The sequence below is a fragment of the Cygnus atratus genome, chromosome 12 (assembly GCF_013377495.2).
Source record: "Cygnus atratus isolate AKBS03 ecotype Queensland, Australia chromosome 12, CAtr_DNAZoo_HiC_assembly, whole genome shotgun sequence".
NCBI lineage: Eukaryota > Metazoa > Chordata > Aves > Anseriformes > Anatidae > Cygnus > Cygnus atratus.
Genome location: NC_066373.1, coordinates 13,034,339 through 13,050,787, shown reverse-complemented (window position 1 = coordinate 13,050,787; position 16,449 = coordinate 13,034,339). Strand labels below are relative to the sequence as shown.

General features: G+C 61.9%; 1 protein-coding gene across 1 annotated transcript in view; it reads right to left on the bottom strand.

Moving 5' to 3' along the window:
• The window catches only part of VAC14 (VAC14 component of PIKFYVE complex), a 51,504-nt gene that overhangs the window by 1,371 nt on the left and 33,684 nt on the right, over positions 1-16,449 (bottom strand). Inside the window, exons 15-18 of the mRNA XM_035543763.2 lie at positions 3,801-3,975; positions 3,192-3,310; positions 1,979-2,058; positions 988-1,138 (exon numbers count right to left, since the gene is read on the bottom strand). Coding sequence (XP_035399656.2) covers positions 988-1,138; positions 1,979-2,058; positions 3,192-3,310; positions 3,801-3,975 — 525 coding nt within the window. The remainder of the gene's footprint in view (positions 1-987; positions 1,139-1,978; positions 2,059-3,191; positions 3,311-3,800; positions 3,976-16,449) is intronic.

The following is a 16,449-nucleotide window of genomic DNA, read 5'->3' as shown; positions in this document are numbered from 1 at the left end:
TCAGCGGCGCACAGCGGATAAAAGCCAGCCCAGGGGACGAGTTAAAAGTGAAGGAGTGGAGCTGGTGGGGGTCTGGTTCAGAAAACGGCGCATCTTGGGAGCACTTCTCTTTTTTTTTTTTTTTTTCCGGGGCTTTGCAAAGGAAGGCAGAGCTTTCATCGTGCGCCATCGCCGGCGAGCGGCCGTCCCTGCTCGTTAGCCAGGGCTTGATGAGTAAAATCCCCCCAGCAGCGTCCGGCCATGGCAAAAGGAGCCGGGCGGGAGGCTGCAGCCCCCCGGGGAGGGCTCGGGGCTGTCCCCAGCGCCGTCACCGCAGAGGGGCCACAAAAGTGGCTGCCAAAAGGCCCCTCCCTGGTGAGGATGGCCACCCCCGCCGGCGTGGTGTCACCGTCCTTTTGGGTGCCCGGACGGACGGACGGACGGACAGACGGCAGCATGGCCGTGGTGGGGACGCTTTCCCAGCCGCCGCCGGGAGCTGTCTTCCCTCTCCGTCAAAACCTCCTCCATGGCTCTGCTCGTTTCCATAGCGACCCCACAAGTGAAATTTTCCATCCCGGATGCCAAATGCCTGCGGATGAGGCGCAGCCCTCCCAGGGTTACCAAATATAGACAAAAAAACCCCGAGCCAGAGCTCCCGGCCACGGGGCAAGGAGCAGCCGCGGCCACCGAGGAGCCGCGGCGCAGAGGCAGAGCGCGGTCCTGGCACGGGGCGTCCATGTCCATCCCCTTCCCCATCCCCATCCCTGTCCCCATCCTCCCCATCCCATCCCCATCCCAATCCCATCCCCGTCCCTGTCCCCGTCCTGTCCCTGTCCCCATCCCGTCCCCATCCCTGTCCCCATCCCCATCCTGTCCCTGTCCCCATCCCCATCCTCATCCCATCCCCATCCCCATCCCCATCCCAATCCCGTCCCCGTCCCCGTCCCCATCTGTCCCCGTCCTGTCCCTGTCCCCATCCCATCCCATCCCTGTCCCTGTGGCACCTACGCGCTCTGCATGAGCTCGGGGTTGGGCACGCACTGCAGCCGGTGGGAGAGGAGCTGGAAGGCGCTGCTCTGGGGCAGCAGCATCAGCAGGCCGTACAGCGCCTTGATCAAGTAGGGGTTGTTCTTCACGTCCAGCAGCTGCAGGCGGAGATCTGCAAGCGGAGAGGAAGAGGATGGAGGCGGGGGGGAGGAAGGCGTTTTGCTTCCAGCCCCGACACCCCAGGTTCCTCCCGGCCCAGTAGGAAGCTCCTGGCATCGCACCGTGCCTGCAGCCCTTCCCCGCGTGTCCCACACGTGTCAGCAGCCTCCAGCCAGGCTCGTTTGAGCCCAAGGAGCCCCCCTGCCTGCTCTGAACCTCTGCCCCCAAATATTCCTCAGCCCTGGCCCCATCCCAGAGCCCTTACTGGGAGCTTTCCTAATGCCCAGCTGCTCCTCGTGGCCCCAGGGGAGAAGCAGCCCAGGGGCAGCCAAATGCAGTTGCTGGCGGGAGAAAACCCCGGGGGGAGAAAATCTTGGGGGGAAAAACCTCCAGTGGGAGAAAACCCCAGTGGGAAAAACCTCCAGTGGGAGAAAAACCTCGTTGGGAGAACATGCCATGGATGCAGCACCCAGCGGTGGGGCACAGCAGGGGCAGGGGGTCGGGCTTTGCCCGCTGACCCCCGCAGGGACAGGAGCAGCCCATTTTGTAGGGCTGATCCCCCCAGGGCACGGGGCTGCGCGTGGCCCAAGTCCCCCTCCCATCCTTCCTTCCTCCCCCAGGCCTTTGTTGTGTGCCACGGCTGCTCGCTCCATTAACCCACATACGGGGGCCGGCTGCCTCCCCGGCGGGCAGCGCGAGCGGCGGGCTGGCAGCACCAGGTCCGATAACTTCTGCTCTATTTATTCGCGCAGCCACGAAGGAGCGGCGAGGGGACGTGCCCGGGCTGCTGGATCGAGCCCCCCCCTGCTTCCCACCCCCCCAGCAAACTCAAAAAGACAGGGCCGAGCCTTACAGGTGAATATGGGGCACTCGATGAGCTGCACCAGCTTGTCCACCTCGGTGAGGAAGTCCACAGTAACCTCCAGGTCCCCGCTGGGCACGGCTGTTAAGGATGCACCTTGGGAAGAAGAGGGCCTGGTGGCAGCAGGGGGGGACCCCAAATATTTGTGGCTTGTGGCCCTTCTGCGAGTCCAGTGGTGGATCCCAACCACTGGACGTGTTTGAGAGCCACGTGGTGCCACAGGACATGGCTCGGCGTGGGACTGGGGTGGCTGCATTTGGAGATTTGAGGTCTGCCCCAAGCTGGGTGATGCCGAGATGCAGCTGCTCGGCACGACCCGAGCCGTGTCCTCCTCCCCTGGGCAGGCAGGGGACAGGCCAGGGGGCAGGGGAGGCAGTGTGGCCACAGGGATGGCACAAGAGCACCCCGGTCCCCTGGGAGAAACACCAGCACACGCTGGAAAGAGTAACCGAGAGCGACAGCAAGCTCCTCTGTAGGGAAATACACTTGGGGAGTCCCGGGTCGTGCCGGCACAGGGAAATAACCCTTGTGCTCCGGGCAGAGGGTGAGCTCACCGTGGTGCCACAGGGCCCGCACAGCGCCAGGTGCTGGCTCTGCTGGGACACGTCCCAGGCCCCAAGCACCAAAACCCTGGCTCCACGGGCCAGGTGCTGGCGGCTGCAGCCAGCCAGGAGGGAAGGAGCCAGGATCTGGGGGAAGGAGGCGGCTTGGGCTGCGCCGCTCCCTCCTGCGGCATGCTTGCACCAAGCCGAGCTGTGGCTCCATGCCTTGGAGTGGCCATGACAAGGGCAGGGCATCGGCGTGTCCTCGCCCTGCGCCAGGCAGAGGTGGGAGCATGGCCTTGGCAGAGCCGAGGCTGCCCGGGGGCATCGCTGCCTCCCCGGGACGTGCCGCGCTTGGCTCTGCCCGGAGTCTGCCTCGGACGGACGGAGGACGGGGGTTTTAAGGTAACATTTGGGGGTGGAAAAGGAGAAGGAAAGAAATCATCCCCTCTGCTCGTGTCGCTGGACACGGGTCCCGGAGGCCAAAGCCTTCATCCTCCCAGGAGGAAGAAGCCTCCCCTCCCGGGCGGCTGAAGGTCAGCGCTCAGCCATCGCGCCATCCTCTTTTACACCACCAAAAAAAAAGGGGAGAGGGGCTGGGAGGCACCCAGCAAGCACTGCCCCCTCCTGTCTGCACCCCGGCAGAGCCCCCACAAGGATACAACTTCTGGATGAGGTCATAGGCGTGCTTGTAGTTCTGGGTGAGGAAGCAGAGGGACACGGTTGTCACCGGGTTGTGACACCAGGACCGGTACAGGCAGCAGAACAGGTTGCGGCTCTCCTGGGGAAAGAGGAAGCGGGGGGGTTAGGTGAGGGGGCCACCAAAACACGGGGGGACACCTCTCTGCCCCCCAGCCCACCCGGTGCTGACGCTGCCCTGGGCTTCGGGGTGCCCCCTGCGGCCACCGCTGCCGCTGGCAGCTGCCCCGGGAGCGACTTTGCTGCAGGAACAGCTGCGGGACCAGCGGGGCCCCACGGGGTGCTCGCCCCCGTCACCTGTCTCCTGGGGAGCGCAGGAGGGAGGTGGCAGCTGCCGCGGGGCTCGGGGGGCCCAAGGAGGGCATGCAGGGCTTGCGATCGGCTTACATGGGGGGTCGGGGGCCCCTTCCCGTGCCGAGGGGAATGGGCAGAGCTGGGGGCGTCCTGGAGGTCCCCAGACTGCCAGCGCTCACTGCACGCTGCCCACGGGATGTGTGACCTGTGCTCTGCTTCTAAGCAGTCGCCCCCTGCCTCAGTTTGCCCGTCTGTGAAATGGAGCCACGCGCCCGTACCAGCGTCCTCAGGTCCTTCAGTTGGTTTCTCAGCTGGAAGAGCTCAGAGGAGGTGAGCAGGATGGTGTTCAGGGTGTGCACCATGGTCGAGGCGAACTTGAGGTCCTCTTCCCGAAGGAGGATGTCTGCCATGGAGTGGAAGATGTTTTCTGCGTTCAGAAGTAGACAAAGCTGCCTGTGCGCCACACAGAAAACAAAAACCAACAGGGGAGGGACGGTTAATGAGCGTGGGACCCCGACCCGAGCCCACGCACTGCACCCTTCCTGCATGGAGCTCCACGGGTGGCAAACAGGAACACCAGGAGCTGCCACGGGACCACCCGCTGCTGGTCCGAGCAGCCTTTTTCAGGCTGACGGGTTTTCTGCTGATGTCTCCTGGGGCAGGAATGTTCTGCTTAGCGAACCCGGGCATCCTGGTGTCAAACACCTCAGAGCCAAAACCCGAAACCAGATTTTCTCCCACCTTTGTTTGGATTTGGGGCTTTCCTGTTTTGCTCCGAGCTCCCGCATCCCCAGGCTGAGGACCCCTGGACCCCTGCCTGCTGCTCTGGGTGCCCTGCGCCTCTTGGTGTCCTGTGGGACGGGGTGGTGGCACTGCAATCCCCAACGTGGGGGAGCAGGGCAGGGGGCGATGGCACCTGCAGCCAACACGTGGCTCCAGCCTCCCTGCAGCCCCTGCGGGCAGAGGCCATCGGCTTGTGGCGCCCCGGGGAGCCGGGACACAAAGAGCCCCCGCGGATGCTTCCAAAGAGGCTGATAAAGCTGGCCTGGGGGGGGGGGGGGTAGTGGAAAATGGGTTTTCTGGCCCCAAAGAGGGGCGTGGAGGAAGAAAGCTGTCTTCCTCACGGCTCGGCGGAGCAGCTCGGAGCCCCGCGCGCCCGGACAAAGCGGTGCTCTGTGAGGGCTTTATGTAACCCAACCCGGCCCTCGGCCCGGACCACATCGGAGCGGCACGGGCAGTGCCAAATCAGCTCATTTATCCATTTATCCCCTTCTTCTCACGTAACCGCTGCCCCTCAGGCACGGGATCGCTGGAGGAGGGAGAGGGAAGGGTTGGGGAAGAGGGGAAGAGGGGAAGGGGAGCACCCCGAGGAGATGGGGACGTGCACTTCGTGTCCTCCTGGCAGCAAGTGGGGGCTTCCAGAGCCTCCCTGATGGGGAATAAGGGGGCAGCCACAGCCTGAGGTGCTCTGGGTGCCCTCTCTGTGCACAGCCTCTTCCAGAGACGCTTCCCACGTGCCTGAGCGGGATGAGTGTGCCCAGGGAGAACCCCTTTCCTGGCTGTTTTAACCCAGATTTCCCTTCCCGAGGGCACCCTAAAGGAGTGGGCTGCGATCAAAGGCTCCCGAACGGGGCGCATCCAAGCTTGTGCCCCATGGTGACACCGGTTCCTGCCCCGGTGACAACTGGTGTCATCGCCACTGCTCCCCCCTGGGCTCTGTCCTGGCTCCCAGGCTCGGAGCATCGGCGCTGTGCCAAAACGCACCCCGGGGAGAGCAAAGCCCTGGGGGACATGGCTTGGGGGAGGCGATTCAGGGATCTCCACAGCTGCCCTCGCCCGCCCACGGGCTGCAGAGGGGGCGGATTGAGGCAAACCCGCCGGGGCAGGCCCCCGCCGCCCCCGTCCTGTCCGAAATCAGGCATGGCTTTCCATAAATAGCTGCCCTGACATCCCTCTGGCTGCCGCTGCGCTCCCAGCCAGCGCCCAGCGCAGAGAGCTTTCTAATTTCAGGCCTGGTTTTGATTAGCAAGGAAGGGCTGGGTTGGGTTGGGATTTTTTTTTCTTTTTCTTTTTTTTTCTTTCTTCCCCTGCTCCTTTTGGTGGCACTGGGAAATTGGAAACGGGTCGGCGTGAAAGGAGCGGCGGGGTACGGCACGTGCCCCTCACCCTGCATGGGCAGGATTTCACTGGGAGATAGGAGCGGAAAGTTTGGGGTGCCCATCTGTGGGGTGCAGCTGGGACCCTTTATGGGAAGAAGGGCTGAAACCCAACACTGGAGGAGGAAAAGAGCTTTGTAGGAGGAAAGAGCCTGGCCCAGACCAGGTAACCGCCCCTGCTTGCCCGGCACCGATGGAGCAGCTGAACGTGGATGTCCCCCTCTGCCACGCCGTGCCACCATCCCCTGCACACCAGGAGAGCTGTGGATGTGCAGAGCCACTGTGCCGGGGGGCAGCAGCTCTCCGGGGACCCCAAGGCCACCAGAGGTGGCTTTGGCAGAGCAAACCCAACAAAATCCACGGGGTCCCCTCCCTGGACGGAGCTGCCCGGGTGCGCAGAGTGGGATTCCTGGGGGGACTGCGGTGTGCCGGCGGCTCCTCGCCCCCTGCCCCAAACTGTCCCCCAAGTGCTGGGGACGTTGCCGGCAGCACCGGGTACTGGTGGGGGGACAAGTGGCCAGCCCTGCAGCTGCTGTGACAGCTGAGGCCGGCTGCCAGCACTGGGGGCATGCGGGTGACACGGGAGAGCCCCCGTGGAGCCGCTCCCCTGGGACAGGTGGCTTCCACCAGGCAGCCGGGATGCCGGGGGTGGGACTGGGCAGTGGCCGGAGAGATGGGAGACAAGGTCCGTGCCCAGCTCAGCCCACCCATGGCAGCAGGAGCTGTTCCCAAATACCCACGGCCCCTATACACGATACCCAGGGGGGCTCAAGCCCCTCGCTTGTCCCCACTGCAGGGCGAGGAAGCCCCGGGTGGCACCCACGGCTCAGCACCTTCCTCTTGGGCATCCCACGTCCCAGCCCCATGCTGGCACGGGTGACCCCATAAACCTTCTGCTCCGATTCCCACAACTTTCCACCCCCAGCAGGGTGCCAAGGTCACTGGGAGCCCTTTGGCTTTCGGGGACCAGCCCATCACCTCCGCCCCTGCTGGTACAAGGCTGCGAGGAGGGCAGTGCCCCTCAGTGCTTCCTCCCCACCCTCCTCTTCCTCTCCCCTCCCTGCTCCTCCCGAGGCTTCTCGCCGCCCTTCCTCTCCGTGGCCGCCTGCAGCAGCCCGGCACAGAGCGCAGCTCAGCCCCGTCCTCCCCCAAGGAGAAGCAGCGTCCCCGGCAGCTGGGACCCTTTAGGAATTTGCAGAGGAAGCAGCCTTTGGGGTGCAGATAAAATTAGGATGGGGAAGGGAGAGGGAGGAGACAGCGGGGAAGCCGCGAGGCTGCCATTCCCCCTCCGTCACTGCGAGGGCGGGGAAGGAAATCAAGAAAACAGAAAGAAGCACCCTAGAAGTTTGAGGGCAGTGGGGCTCCGGGTGCGGGCAGGTCTGGGGGGGTCCCCTGCCTCCACCTCCTCCTTGCTGGGCACCGACTTCCAGCTGGAGAAATTCTGGGGGGAATTTTGGGGGGACCTCTGTCGGCAAAGCCTCAACTTCTTTTCCAGGCTCCTGCCCCACTGCCTGCCCTGCCAGGGCCGGGATGCACTGCAGAGCCCCAGCGGGGATGTCCTATTGCCCTGGGGACCGCATGAGGTCCGCTCCTCCCACGGTGCCATCTCCACCAAAGGAGAAAATCCAGCCCCAGCTCCTCCTGATGGTTATTATCGAGGTCCCCTGGCAAATTTGGCCCAGCCCTCTCTTGCAGCCAGGGAAAAGACGCCCGGGCTCTGCTCGAGCAGCCAGGGACAGCCCCCGAGCTGCTTCTGCTCACAAGGGAGATGCGCAGCGTGTTTCACTGCAAACAAGAATCCCTCCCACGGCCGGCTGCTCGGCAGGGAAACAACCGCCAAGCCCGCCGCGGTGCCGGCACGGCGCCAAGCCCTCTCCTCCCCGGCCGAACGGCAACGGGTCCCCGCGGGTGACCGTGCCAGTCCCAATCCCCCGGGACACGCAGGCTGAGCCCAGGCTCCCCACGCGCTGTGTGCTCAGAGCATCGGGAAATGGAACGGCTCCGAGGTCCTGCGGAGCCTTGTGCTGCTGCTCCGGGATGGCAGGCCACCTGGGAAGCCCCCGAGGTCTTTTGGCCTGGAAGAGGCAGGGAATGTCAGGTCCCAAACGAGGCGAAGGCAAGCATCAGCCTGAACGCCCTTGCAGAAGGATTTTGGCACAGGGCAGCCCAAAACACACCTCGACGCTGTCTGACACGCCAGTGCCCTTTGGAGAGGTCACCTTCAGCCTGCAGAGCACACCTCCAGGTGAAATCAGACACAACCACAGCTCTGGGAGGGGCAGAGCAGCTGCACCGAGCAGAAGGAAGGGCTGCTGCTGCTTCAGCCGTGGGGGCACAGAGGATAATCAACGGCTCACGTCGTCTGGGACGGGCCAGGCACTAAAGGTAGCTATGTTAGGACAGTCAGTGGTCCTCTCAGGTGTAATGGGGGTGAACGTGGCAACCCCTCCAAGGAGAAGCCCACGAGGTGCATGTGGAGCAGCAGCTGCCCAGGTGCCCAGGGGTACACACAAGAGGGACCCTGGCAGTGCCCCATGGACGAAGTGACCCCGGCTGTGAGCACGCAGCCACCCAGCACCTGCAAAGCTCACAAGGCTCAGCCAGAAAACCATCAGCTCCCCTGTCCCGCGCACTCCAGGAGAGCAAAACCCCATGATGCCCAAGGCTCCTCTTCTCTGACTTGTGAACCTGATGAGTTCTCAGCAGCAAATCCGGGGGTGAGATCCAGCTACAGGACTTCAAACCTCGCATTTGCAGGAAAATGGTGAGAGCTGAGCGACGGGGAAGGCTGAACCTAGAGGTGCCCAACGCGTTGCCCAACCAGCAGGCACAGGAAGATCAGCTTCCAAGCCTCGATGCCACTGGAGCCATTGAGATGATGGTGGCGAGCACTGTGCTGTGCCACAGCGAGCCGTGCGGCCCCGGGCTCATGGCACCTCGAGCCCCGGGCAAGGAGGAGCTGCAGAAGCGCCACAGCTTGTGCCCGGCAGGGCCGAAACTCTGGCTCTGTCCAGACGTGCCCGCAGGAGCAGAAACCTGGCTGCCAGCCACCTCCTGGGCCAGGAGGAGTGACGCACGGCCCCGCACCTGCCCCAGCCCGGGGGCACGCACGCCAGCCCCGCTCTCACCAGGCAGCGACGCTTTCAGGATTTCGTGTCCTCCAAAGGATGGAGAGAAAAAGAAAACCACAAAGGTTTCCAAGGGGAGGAAGCGCAGGGGCTGGCGAGCTGCGTAACGCGACAGCAGCGCTCCGAAGATCCTTCTTCTGAGATGCATCTTCCCTTCCAGGCTGACAGCTGTGGCCTAATTTTCAGGAAAACTGACAAGCGCCTTATTTCTACCCCTATAATTTCTTTCCACTGCCAATAAAATAGGTTAAAGGAGCGGGTGCGGAGCCGTGGCAAGAGGAGCCGGGAGAGGCTGATCCGGTTTGGGGCGTGCAGGGGCGGGAGCCTCCCCATCGCTGCAGGAAGGAATAAAAGTGCTCCTGCTCCTTTCGTGGAAAGGTGACTGAGCAGCATACTGCTGGCCTAGAGGCAACACAGCCGATGGGTCTGCGTCCCCCCGGGGGAAAGGGGGATGTTTTAGGGAGCTCATTCCCTGGGGGAAGAGGAGGCAGAGCGATCTTCATCCATGCCCCAGGTGCAAGCCCTCAGCTCCCTCGCCTCGTACCCAAACTCCGGACTCTGCTGACTTCTCCCCTGCTCTGGCTGAGCGTCAGGAGGTTTTGAGCAGCCCGGACCCGGGCCTGTTCTGCCCCAAAGCATCAGCCCTGGTGTGGCAGCTCCCTGCTGGGGGCAGACATCGCTGCTCCTGCGCTGTAACCAGCACCCAGCCCTTGTGCAGAGTCATCGCCTGCCTGCTGGCCCCACTGACCTCCAGAGCACTCACGTGAGCTGCAAGACAGCAGAAAATAGCAGCAAAACCGCAGGGACCGGGAGGCTTGGATGCAATTTGCAACCTTTCCCCCTCCTGCTTGGCTGCAAGAGGGCTCGGCTAAAAGCTCCTCACGCATGCAAGTCGCCCGGCTGCCGCTTTGCGCCTCCGCAGCCTCCCCGATGCTTTCTGTGGGCACGACGGGTGCTGGGAGCAGGGATTCCTCGTGGGGGAACCGCCAGCCCCACACCTGAGACGTGCTCTCTCCCTCCAACGGGGCAGGCTGGGAACTGTCTGAATCCTCCTTTCGCTGCCTGCTCCGACACCACGGGAATTTCCCCACGGCCTGCATGGTTCGTTGGGTTCTCACAGTCACTCCCACAGCCAGAAGAGGGGGAAGCATTTCCTCTTGGCCCATCCCTTTACTCAGGAAGCTCGTGGCTCCGGGGGAGCCACCACCATCCCCAAAACGAAGTATCTGCAAGTAACTCCCCCTGCTCGCTGGGTTCAAGGCAGGAGCTCCAAGAACTCCATCCATGTTTATGCCAGGTGTTACAGCAACCTCACTGCTGCCTCCCACGCGGCTGGATGGGTGCTGGTGGCAGCTGGGTGCTCCCTGTCTCTGGAGCATCCACACCAGTGCCCGGGGGATAACCCGGCTGGCTCTGAGGGCAGGATGTGGCCCTTCCTGCTCCAGGCACTTTGCCCTCTCTCCTCCAAACCCCCAGAGCCTCAGACGGATGCAGGTGTGAGATGGGAGCAGTCGGATGCTCGGGTGCCTTGTGCGTGCCATCAGGCCCCGCCGGCACAGAGCGATGTGCTGCAGGATGCTCCAGAGCAGCCAAGAACAGAAAACCTTGACGAGAGCAGCAGGATGCAAAACAGCCCTGCCTCGGGGTTTTTAACCAAGTGTGCCCTCGGAATAATCCTGGGCAGGATCCTCTGTAGGACAGAGGGGAAAAATGCCATTACTCCGCTCCTCCCAGCCTGCCAGTCGTGGCTTTTGCTCCGTAAAGACTGATAAAGTGAGATGTCCCATCTGGGAAGCAAAGGAAGGGAAGGAAACACAACCAGACCCTCCTGCAGCCCAGCGGGTGAGTTCCCAGCTGACGGCCAAAGCAACCCCAGGCCGGCCACCCTGTGTGCGCGGCTCCCCCTTCTTGGTGCAGCCACTGGGCAAGGAAAACGGGGCAGAAAACCTGGGAGCTGCTCGCGGCAGCTTGGAATCAAACAAAGCCCTGCTTCGAGGAAATCCTGCTTTGGGGAAACCTGCATCTGCTGCGAGCTCCTCGCTCGCCCAGCCCTCCTCCTCTCGCCTTTCCGGACCTCGTGCTTCGCCCCTGCTGGGATCCCGGGGAAAGCACCGGGATGGAGAACACGTAACTCCCTCAGGACCTGCCCTGGGAAGGAACTCGGCCGCTTTCTGAGGATTTTCTTCCCCCCTGTGCACACTTCCCCTTCCTCCCCCCCACACTCTCGCTGACCTTAATGAGTCCCAGCCCACGCCAGCGCCGCCGCTCGCACGTGTTTTCCATTTTTCTGCAGGAAAACGCACCAGGGCCTCGCAGCGGCTCTGAGGGACGCGGGTCCCAGGGCAGTTTGCTGGTTAGGGTGGTTAAAACAGACACAGACACAGATTTCTAGGTTGGAAGAGACCTCAAGATCATCGAGTCCAACCTCCGACCTAACACTAAGTACTCCACTAAACCATATCGCTAAGCTCTACATCTAAACGTCTTTTAAAGACCTCCAGGGATGGTGACTCCACCACCTCCCTGGGCAGCCCGTTCCAATGCTTAATAACCCTTTCGGTAAAGAAGTACTTCCTAACATCCAACCTAAACCTCCCCTGGTGCAACTTTAGCCCATTCCCCCTCGTCCTGTCACCAGGCACGTGGGAGAACAGACCAACCCCCACCTCACTACAGCCTCCTTTAAGGTAACTGTAGAGAGCGATAAGGTCGCCCCTGAGCCTCCTCTTCTCCAGGCTGAACAAGCCCAGCTCCCTCAGCCGCTCCTCGTAAGACTTGTTCTCCAGACCCCTCACCAGCTTGGTCGCCCTTCTCTGGACTCGCTCGAGCACCTCCATGTCCTTCCTGTAGCGAGGAGCCCAAAACTGAACACAGTACTCGAGGTGCGGCCTCACCAGAGCCGAGTACAGGGGGACAATCACTTCCCTAGCCCTGCTGGCCACACTGCTTCTTATACAGGCCAGGATGCTGTTGGCCTTCTTGGCCACCTGAGCACACTGCTGGCTCATATTCAGCCGACTATCAACCAATACTCCCAGGTCCTTCTCGGCCAGGCAGCTTTCCAACCACTCATCTCCCAGCCTGTAGCTCTGCTTGGGGTTGTTGCGCCCCAGGTGCAGGACCCGGCACTTGGCCTTGTTGAACTTCATACAGTTGACCTCAGCCCATCGCTCCAGCCTATCCAGATCCTCCTGCAGAGCCTTCCTGCCCTCGAGCAGATCGACACACGCACTTAGCTTGGTGTCATCTGCAAACTTACTGAGGGTGCACTGGACGCCCTCATCCAGATCATCGATAAAGATATTAAAGAGGACCGGCCCCAGTACCGAGCCCTGGGGGACACCACTTGTGATCAGCCTCCAACCAGATTTGACTCCATTCACCACAACTCTCTGGGCCCAAAAAACCCATGTCCCGAGCCCACTGGGATGCTCCGGAAGAGGAGCTGGTCCTCAGGAGGATGCCCCAGCCCTTTGTACCCCAGCGGGCACAAGCAGCCCCCGGGCAGGGCGGTCTCCAGCTAAGCCCTGCTGTTGGTGGCTTCCAGCACCTGAGAGCCCCAGGTCCAAGCTCTCGCCCTGCTGAAGGGCATTTTTGCCCCCCAGCCTCCAACACATGCCCCAGGGGGGATGTGGAGGGTGTCAGAGAGCTGAGCACAGCATCCTACTCAACGAATACTGCTCTTTGTTTTGGGTTTTTGGAGCAAAGGTGTCCCATCGCTGCCGGCAGAGCCCCAGGGAGGAGGTTTCGGGGAGCAGGAAGGGATTAAAGGGAAGTGCGGAGGGATGGGAGGAAAACCAGGAGGAAATGAATTTGTTGCCCTGCTGCATGCACGCAAGGATGAAATGGGGCCACCCACTGATGGCCAGAGGGCCCCAGGCTCCAGCTTCGCCCCGGTGGCCGCGTGAGAAGCGGGCTCCCTGCGCAGGGCGATGAAAGCTGGAGCGGAGGGCAGGAGCGCAACGCGCTCAGTGCTCCCTGTGGCCCTCGCCAGCGGGCTGGGAAGCGAGCGAGGCTCCGGGCATGCTAATGGCCCTTACGTAAAGGGGTGAAAGCTGACCCACATATGGGGCTGAAGGGCTGGACCCAAACCACTGGTACCTGGGGACCTTCCCGGTAGGGCAGGATGACCCCGAGCTCTGTCCCCACCCCGTCCTGGGGCCGCTCTCTGAGCCCGGGGCTGGGGAGCGCCGCCCTCGGTTTGGAAAACAGGAGGAAAAAACCAAAACTAAAACGCTTTCTCCGGTTATTCCTTTCTGCGAGGCAACAGGGAGGGGGGGAAAGTGCACAGCTCATTACAGCAATAGGGCAGGCGGCCAGGGAGCATCCTGGCAGGCAGAGCCGCGTGTTTTCGCAGGCTCGCTGCCTCCCGACACAGAAGCTCCCCTTGTAGCCATCACAGCTGTTTGGATTTTACCCGAGTTCATATCACAGCTTATCAAAGGGGCTGCGTTTCTTTTTTTTCCCTTCCATTTTTTCTTTTCTTTTTTCTCCCCTGCACTTCACTGAACACAAGCCAAACGTTTCACGTGAAAACAAACCCAGGTTTTGTTCCGCAGGCGGCGGCAGGAGGGTGGGGAGAGGAAGAAGAAGGACGAGAAGGACGCGCGCCCCTTGCCGAGCTGCTTTTGGTGGGGGCATGGGGATGGTCTGGCCCCGGCAGCCTCCAGAACATGGGCACACCGAGGGGGGCTCCTCAGGAAGCATCAAAACCTTTGGCCACCCAAATGGGGCCACAGAGGAGCAGGAGGGTGGCCAGGACAGGGACAAGACGAGGGCTTTGAAACCCTGGCCGGGGTTTTGGCATCCCCTGCTCCACAGGGGATCCCCAACATCTCCCTTCTCTGAACCCACGGTGCTGGTGAAAATCTATAACCCAGCGAGCCCCGGGGCCCCCATCCCACTCCGTCTGTCCCCTATCTGGACAGCACAGCCCTGGGAAAGCCAGACAGAGCAGAAAGTAGCTTGGGGTGCTGCTCCCCCCCCCGTGCCGAGGGCACTGCACATCTGCGCTGCACCAGAGCCGCTGTTGCTGCTCTCCCTCCGCTGCCCCTCGCAGGTCCCCGTCTCGGTTCACAGGCTCAGCTCACTTTGCTTTCCCTTGTCAGGGAGAACAGGGTGCTGCAGGGCCAGTTTTTCTTCACTGCCACGTGCCAGCCAGGTATCTGCTCCCCAGCCAGGCCGGGAGCTCTCGGCACCAAGGCGGGAGGTAACGCCCAAGGGAAGCGCACGGGGCTGATACTCCTGCCTCCAACAACCGCTTTGGAGCTGCTTTTGGGTGCAGACGTGTCTGGATAGGAAGGAGGAGGCAGCACTTGGAATTCTGCAGCCCGTTGTAGAGGCAGGAAGGCTTTTTGCCTCTAGAGATGAACCCGATCTGCTCTGCGGTGCTTGGGGCGATGGGTACCAGGGCGGCTCCCTCGGCACACCCCTGAGCAGGGCTGTGCCTGCTCCTGAGCACTTACAGGGCACCAGAGTCAAACGGGCACGAAGCAGCCCTGAAGAGCCCTTTCCTGGAGTTTCCCTTCCCTCCTCCTCCTGCTGCACCCACGTGCTCGCCCTCCGTGCCGGTGCCGCTGGTGGCACAGACGAGGTGCAGTGTCAGGGCTCAAGCTCACAGCGCCATGCTGGATGCCACCAGCAGGGACATGTCGCAGACAGACTCCGTGCCAGTGCCGATGGAGAAAGGTACGGAAAGGACTGGAAGGACTCACCAGAAAAGAGGCTGTGAACCCCTGGAGTCAGCAACTGGACGTGCCCAAGCCTGTGCTGGGTCAGGAAACAAACTGCCCTACCGCGGCCACCCTGCTGACCTCGGGGACCTTTGAGCTTGCCCAGCCTGGCCAGCACCGGCACGGTGACGGGGAGAAATGCTGCGCTGGGCTTTAAATCCCTGCCCCACGTTTCCCATCCCACTGAGCACTACTCCTTCGGCTGGAAATCATTACCTATAGGTAACAGGTTCGCCTTTCTTCCCCGCTGCCCCAGCCAGGACGCGGGGAGCTGCTGGTGGCACGTCGCCGTCCCTGGTGGTGGAGGGGAGCAGGGGATGAAATATCACCGGCGTTTCCCCCATGGAAACATGGGGCTGGCTTCTTCCCCGCTGTGCGAAACAGCTGAACCCGCTTGTGGTCAGGGGAGGGGTGTAACGTGGGAACACGCATGTGGCTTTCATTCGAGCAGCGCCTAAAAATAGCACCACGAGGCTCCCACATTTGGTGGGGCTCTCTGGCAGCAGATCAAGCTCTTCCAGAGGGTCCCGTGAAACTTCTCCCGCCCCATTCCCATCTTGTTGATCCCGGAGGCAGCGGAGAAGTGGTTAACGCCGGCATTTAAGCTGTCGTCAGTAGGTTTCAGAGTTAGTCACCAGTGCTGGAGGCCAGGGCTCACCCTGCCCAGAATGGCCGCACTGGCTCCATACCCCTTGGATCTATCCCCCGTGAGCCACCACGCCATTTGACAAGGGGATAACAAAGGATAGGATCTTTTGCTGTTGTTTTTTGGGTTGTTTTTTGCACTGATTGGAATTTTTTGCACATCTGGAGCCCGGGGCATGAGTCACAGCAAAAAGCAGGGTCTGGAGCTGCCCCACTGGCTGTCGGGGAGCTGGAGGGAAAAATTGGAGGTGGCTGCGGATGGGAGAGCATTTGAGTGTGACCCTGCCCAGGCTTCCCGTTGCTACTCAGAGCCCCTCTAATTACCCTGCTGGTTTAATGAGCAACCGAGCCCCTTCCCCTGCCCTGCTCGCTCCCAGCAGGCGCAGTGCAGAGCACGGACAAGAAGAGGACTGCTACGAGCAGGATATTTTCCTGCCCTATTCTTAGATCCCTGTGTGGTTAAATGCAACATTTCCAGACTCCCGTCAGAAGCAAAAAAACATATGCTCAGCTGGACTTTTGGGGGAGAAACAGCTTTTCAAGGGGTATTTGGGATAAGGCACTGGGCTTTAAGGCAGGTGGGGAGAAACCTCCCCAGTCCTGGCTCTGCAGCCTCGCAGTACAGGGCACTTGGTGCTCTCGGGGCACTGGGAGAGCTCCGCAGAAACCCAGGGAGGAAAACACCGAGTCCTGCCCCCTCCTTGCTGATTTTTCAGCCCTGCCTTGACTGCTAAGCCCATTATTTCTGCGCAAGCCGAGGAATTTGCATCCCTTGCCCCAGATTTCATTGCACTAAAGACACCGCCGCACTGCCAGCTGCTGCAGCGCTCGTTTTTCCTGCCTCTGCTGCCTGATCGCAGCTTCTGAAGTGGATGCAGAACCTGCCAACGTTTGCAGTCAAAATATGTGTCTTCTGCAAAGCAGGCTCATTACGGGGCGAGCATCGCGCGCCCGGTGAAGCCACACTGACCCGCAGCGCACGGAGCCGAGCCAGGTGGAAGAATTGGCTCGACTTGGCACCCCGAGCAAGCACGGCCTTCGTGCTCCAGCTGGCCTGCTCGTTTCTCAACAAGAACTTGACAATGCCGCGTAATACAGAGATACTTCGCCTTGGGGGCTGGGAGCAAAAAATATGGTGCCTCGACACGCGAGAGGCAAGTCGGTTTGCTCTGGAAACGCCAGCCTCGGCTGCCAGCTAGCCAGGGAGGCTGCCGAAAAGGGCTCCGGCTCCTGGCGATGCGAGGGAGCCCGGCGCTGAACCCTTCC